The sequence below is a fragment of the Hyperoodon ampullatus genome (genome assembly GCF_949752795.1).
Source record: "Hyperoodon ampullatus genome assembly, chromosome: 18".
NCBI lineage: Eukaryota > Metazoa > Chordata > Mammalia > Artiodactyla > Ziphiidae > Hyperoodon > Hyperoodon ampullatus.
The window spans coordinates 61,387,648-61,392,329 of NC_136931.1; the positions used below are offsets into that span (position 1 = coordinate 61,387,648).

The 4,682-nt window shown below is 41.6% G+C and overlaps 1 protein-coding gene across 1 annotated transcript; it reads left to right on the top strand.

Annotated features, from left to right (window-relative positions):
* Window positions 1-1,782: 1,782 nt before the first annotated feature.
* On the top strand, window positions 1,783-3,869 carry LOC307066284 (zinc finger and SCAN domain-containing protein 4-like; the record flags this gene model as incomplete). The annotated part of the gene is made up of 3 exons (XM_079723393.1): window positions 1,783-2,010; window positions 2,575-2,740; window positions 2,833-3,869. Coding segments are annotated over 3 exons (1,221 nt in total), but the record flags the coding sequence as incomplete, so codon positions are not given.
* Window positions 3,870-4,682: the final 813 nt, after the last annotated feature.

Genomic DNA, 4,682 nt, shown 5'->3' on the forward strand with positions numbered 1-4,682 from the left:
AAAAAAAAAGATAAAAGTGGAAATAAACAAAATAGAGACTAGAAAAACAAAAGATCAAAACTAAGATTTTTTGAAAAAGATAAAATTGACAAACCTCTTAGACTAAGAAGAACAAAGAGAGGACTCAAATAAATAAAATTATAAATGAAAGAGGAAACAGTACAATTGATACCACAGAAATACAAGGATCATAAGACACTACTATGAATAATTATATACCAACAAATTGGATAACCTAGAAGAAATGGACACATTCCTAGAAATATACAACCTACCAAGATTTAATTTTGAAGAAATAGAAAATCAGAGAAGACCAATAATGAGTAAGGATATTGGATCAGTAATAATAAACCTCCCCCAAAAGAAAATCCCAGGGTTTGATCGTTTCACTGGTAAATTCTATGAAACATTTAATACCAATCCTCAAAAAAACTGAAGAGGAGGGAACACATCAAAACTCATTTTACAAAGCCAGTATCACCCTTACACTAAAGTCAGATAAGAACACTACAACACAAGAAAATCAAAGGCCAATATCCCTGATGAACATAGATGCAAAAATCCTCAACAAAATACAGTAAACCAAATTCAACAGCACATTAAAAGTATCATACATAGCTTTCCTGGTGGCGCAGTGGTTAAGAATCTGCCTGCCAATGCAAGGGACACGGGTTTGAGCCCTGGCCCGGGAAGATCCCACATGCCGCAAAGCAACTAAGCCCGTGTGCCACAACTACTGAGCCTGGGCTCTAGGGACCGCAAGCCACAACTACTGAGCCCATGTGCCACAACTACTGAAGCCTGCACGCCTAGAGCCCATGCTCCGCAACAAGAGAAGCCACGACAATAAGAAGCCTGTGCACCGCAACAAAGACCTAACACAGCCAAAAATAAATAAATAAATAAATAAAATTTTTTTAAAAAGTATTATACAACATGTTCAACTGGGATTTACCTTTGGGATGCAAAGACATTTCAGCAAACACAATAAATGTGATATACCACATTAATAGAAAGAAGGATAAAAATCAGATAGTCATCTCAATAGATATAGAAAAAGCATATCTCAAAATTTAACATCCTTTCATAATAAAAACTCTCAACAAACTTGATACAGAAAGTTTTTATTATATACAACATAATGCTGGGGTTCCTATTGACAACTACAAAGGCCATATATGACAAGCCCACAGCCAAGATCATACTCAATGGTGAAAAGCTGAAAGTTTTTTTGCAAAGATCAGGAACATAACAAAGATGACCACTCTCACCACCTCTATTCAACATAGTACTAGAAGTCCTAAGCAGAGTAACTGGGCAAGAAAAAGAAATAAGAGGCATCCAAACCAGAAAGGAAGAAATAAAATAATCTCTGTTTGTGGGTGACATAATCTTACATACAGAAAACCCTGAAGACTACACCAAAAACCTGTTAGAATAAACAAATTCAGTGAAGTTGCAGGATACAAAATCAACATACAAAAATCAGTTGCATTTCTATACCCTAAAAACAAACTATGCAAAAAAGAAACTAAGAATTGGGGCTTCCCTGGTGGCGCAGTGGTTGAGAGTCCGCCTGCTGATGCAAGGGACGCAAGTTTGTGCCCCGGTCTGGGAGGATCCCACATGCCGCGGAGTGGCTGGGCCCGTGAGCCATGGCCGCTGAGCCTGCACATCTGGAGCCTGTGTTCCACGGCGGGAGAGGCCACAACAGTGAGAGGCCCACATACCACAAAAAAACAAAACAAAACAACAACAACAACAAAAAACACCAATAACTCATGTGCAAGGAAGGAACTGCAAAGACTCTACAAGTCATTTCATTTATGGCTGCAGCCAGAAAAACACAGCAAGGATGAAATTATTTTTCAGGTAGCTCTGGAACAGTTTATGATCAAAAAGCACTGCAGTGAAAGGTCTACTTTGAAAGAGAAATGGGAATCAAGTGGTGGAAACCTGGAGAAATTCATGGAAGACCTGAGTGACGATGGCACGAGGCCACCTGGCTTAGTGAGTGGAGGATTCTGACCTCTGGGGTGACGGGCAGAAAGGAGTAAGGAGTAAATCCATTTAGTTGTAGACAGATGCCTGGAAGAAGAGAAAGAAGGGCTATTGTAGACGCAGTTATTAGTCAGACCATTCTTCCTCACCAAGGCCAATATTTACTGTCCTAAGTAAGCAAGAATAAAAATTTTATAAGCGTTTATTCAGTGGGATGTATAGGAACCAACGTATTAATTAGTGTAATTGATTTTCATTGGTGAAGTGGTAGGAGGACCCACTGAGAAATTGTCAATTGTGCAGAAACCTCAGGATGAGAAAGGCCTTGACAAGAGCTGGTTCTTCCCTCAGAAAGCCTTAGTATTCATCTTTTTTCGTTATGGAAGACACACTAAAGAAGAAATTACCATGAAATTTAATACAAGCAGAAATAGGGAAGAACAAAGGTGTGGGAGCCCACAGTACAAAGATATTGGGAAAGCCTGACTGAGGAGGGTTTTCCACAACAGGTTTTGTTACATAGTAGATCCATATGTGAGGAAGCATGCTTTTTTTTTTTTTTTTTTTAAACAGGTCCATGTCCACATGCAGGGAGAGGAAGCCCTCTTTTCTGAGAGTATGCCCTTAAAAGAAGTCATTGTTCATCTAACAAAACAGTTGTCAATAGGAACCTCAGCAGGGGTAAACATGGAGACACCCTTCTGGACTGTGCAAAATACTTCCCTGGAAACAGGACAAAGTGAGTGGGGAAAGCTCAGGTACCAGAGGGATGACCTGTGTGGACTCTTTCTTGGGTAAAACTTCACTGAGTCACGTCTTCCCCCCCTACAGGAAATGAAGATAAAGAAAATGGTGGCAACATTTCTTTGAAAACTTGTCAAGTAAATGACAGTATTACTAGTCCAAGCAATCAAGCAACTTCCCTACTCATTATCCAAGAAGAGAACAGTCTGAGGACTGAAGAAGTAGGTGTTTGTTTGGAGAATCCACTCAGCTCCAGAAGAGCAGGTCCAGGGCCCTCCAGGTCCCAGGAAGGGTCCCTGAAAGGACCCTCTTATCAAGATGCCCTTATGGAGGTAGAACCAGTGTTTCTCTCCAAGCCAGAACAGGTCACCCTTGAGCCTGTTTCTACCCACCAGAGAACTGAGGGGAACTCTGCACGTGGGGAACACCAAGAAAGATTCCACGGAGCCCCAAAATTATACAAATGTGAGACGTGTCCCAAGATCTTTAGGTATTCCTCTCGGTTAAAAGTTCACCAGAAAAGACACAATAATGAGAGGACATATATTTGTGCTGAGTGTGGCAAAGGCTTCTTCCAGTCATCAGAACTACATGTGCATCAGAGGATTCATGCAGGAGAGAAGGCTTTCATGTACAGCATGTGTGAAATGGCCTTCAGCCACAAAACCAACCTTTGGGCTCACAAGAGAATCCACATGGGAGAGAAGCCCTATGTATGTTCCCTTTGCCAGAGACGCTTCCACCAGTCCTCCACCTACCACCGCTGTCTTAGGTTTCACCAGAAAATTGCCCTCAAAAGTGTTCCCTCTTGGGGCTTCCCTGGTGGCGCAGTGGTTGAGAGTCCGCCTGCCGATGCAGGAGACACGGGTTCGTGCCCCGGTCCGGGAAGATCCCACATGCTGTGGAGCGGCTAGGCCTGTGAGCCATGGCTGCTGAGACTGCGCGTCCGGAGCCTGTGCTCCACAACGGGAGAGGCCACAACAGTGAGAGGCCCGCGTACCGCAAAAAAAAAAAAAAAAGAAAGAAACTAAGAACCAATTCCTTTTATGATGATAAAAAAACAAAACAAAAAACACCCTTAGGAAAAGATTTAAACATGGAGGTGAAAAGATCTTTACCCTGAAAACTATAAAACATTGATGAAAAATATTAAAGACACAAGTAAATGGCAAGAGGTCCTCTGTTCATGGATTGGAAAAATTAATATTCTTAAATATACTACCCAAAGCTATCTACAGACTCAATGCAACCTTTTTCAAAATTCCAATGGCATTTTTCACCAAAGTAGAAAAAAAAAATCCTAAAATTCATATGGAACCACCAAAGACCCTGAATAGCCAAGACATTCTTAAGCAAGAAGAACAAAGCTAGAGCCATCACACTTTTGTTTGTTTGTTTGTTTTGTTTTGTTTTTTGCAGTACGTGGGCCTCTCACTGCTGTGGCCTCTCCCGTTGCGGAGCACAGGCTCCGGATGCGCAGGCTCAGCGGCCATGGCTCATGGGCTCAGCCGCTCCACGGCATGTGGGATCTTCCTGGACCAGGGCATGAACCCGTGTCCCCTGCATCGGCAGGCGGGCTCTCAAACACTGCGCCACCAGGGAAGCCCCATCACACTTCTTGATTTCAAATTATATATATTACAAAGCTACAGTAATCAAAATAGTATAGTACTGGCATAAAAACAGACACATAGACCAATGGAACAGAATAGAGAGCACAGAAATAACCCTCTGCATATATGGTCAACTACTGTTTGCGAAGGGGGCGAAGAATACAAACTAGAAAAGAGTAGCCTGTTCAATAAATGGTGCTGGGAAAACTGGATATCTACATGCAAAAGAATGAAATTGGACGCTTACCTTACACCATACACAAAAACAACTCAAAATGGATTAAAAACTTAATAAACTCAATTTATTGAGTTTGATATTGAGTA